Consider the following 592-nt stretch of genomic DNA (forward strand, 5'->3'; position numbering starts at 1 on the left):
TCCCCCACAACTGCCGCACACGTCATGTCCCTACCCCCCCCCCCCCATGGAAGCCCCAGCGACGTTGCAACACCAGGATGCAACACCTGGACGCCTCTGCCAGTTGGAAGGATGACTCAACGCCGAGACAGGTCCTACCATCCATGTACCATCCTACCACCCTGTTTGCTCATGTAACTAGCACAGCATCATCTATTCTACCATAACATCCTACCATTCTGTCTACTTTTCTCTAAACCGATCTACTATTCGATACTCTAGCATACGATTCTACCACATTATTTCGTCTACCATTCCACCTCCCACTATAACTAACATCCTACTATCCTACCTACCACCCTATCTTATATCCTGCTAAATTACTATCCGACCTGCCACCCTATCTTCCATGCTACCACCCTATTACCATCCTTCCTCCCTACCATCCGACCTGCAACTCCATGTACCATCCTACCATCCTTCCCTATCATTACACAGCAAGGTAACAGAAGGCCCGTGTTTATTCTTTGGCTGCGTCCGCATCCCTGGCTCTCCGTCGTCCGTCAGAGGTAATTAGCTGGTTATGTTCATCATCGGCTGTGGCTTCAGTTAC

At 49.8% G+C, this 592-nt stretch overlaps 1 protein-coding gene across 1 annotated transcript in view; it reads left to right on the forward strand.

The window, feature by feature from the left end:
• Window positions 1–77: 77 nt before the first annotated feature.
• The window catches only part of LOC119592901 (MAGE-like protein 2), an 8,937-nt gene continuing 8,422 nt past the window's right edge, over window positions 78–592 (forward strand). The window contains exon 1 of the mRNA XM_037941794.1: window positions 78–173. Within this exon, the coding sequence (XP_037797722.1) occupies window positions 78–173 (96 nt within the window). The remainder of the gene's footprint in view (window positions 174–592) is intronic.

This window comes from Penaeus monodon, chromosome 31, assembly GCF_015228065.2.
Source record: "Penaeus monodon isolate SGIC_2016 chromosome 31, NSTDA_Pmon_1, whole genome shotgun sequence".
NCBI lineage: Eukaryota > Metazoa > Arthropoda > Malacostraca > Decapoda > Penaeidae > Penaeus > Penaeus monodon.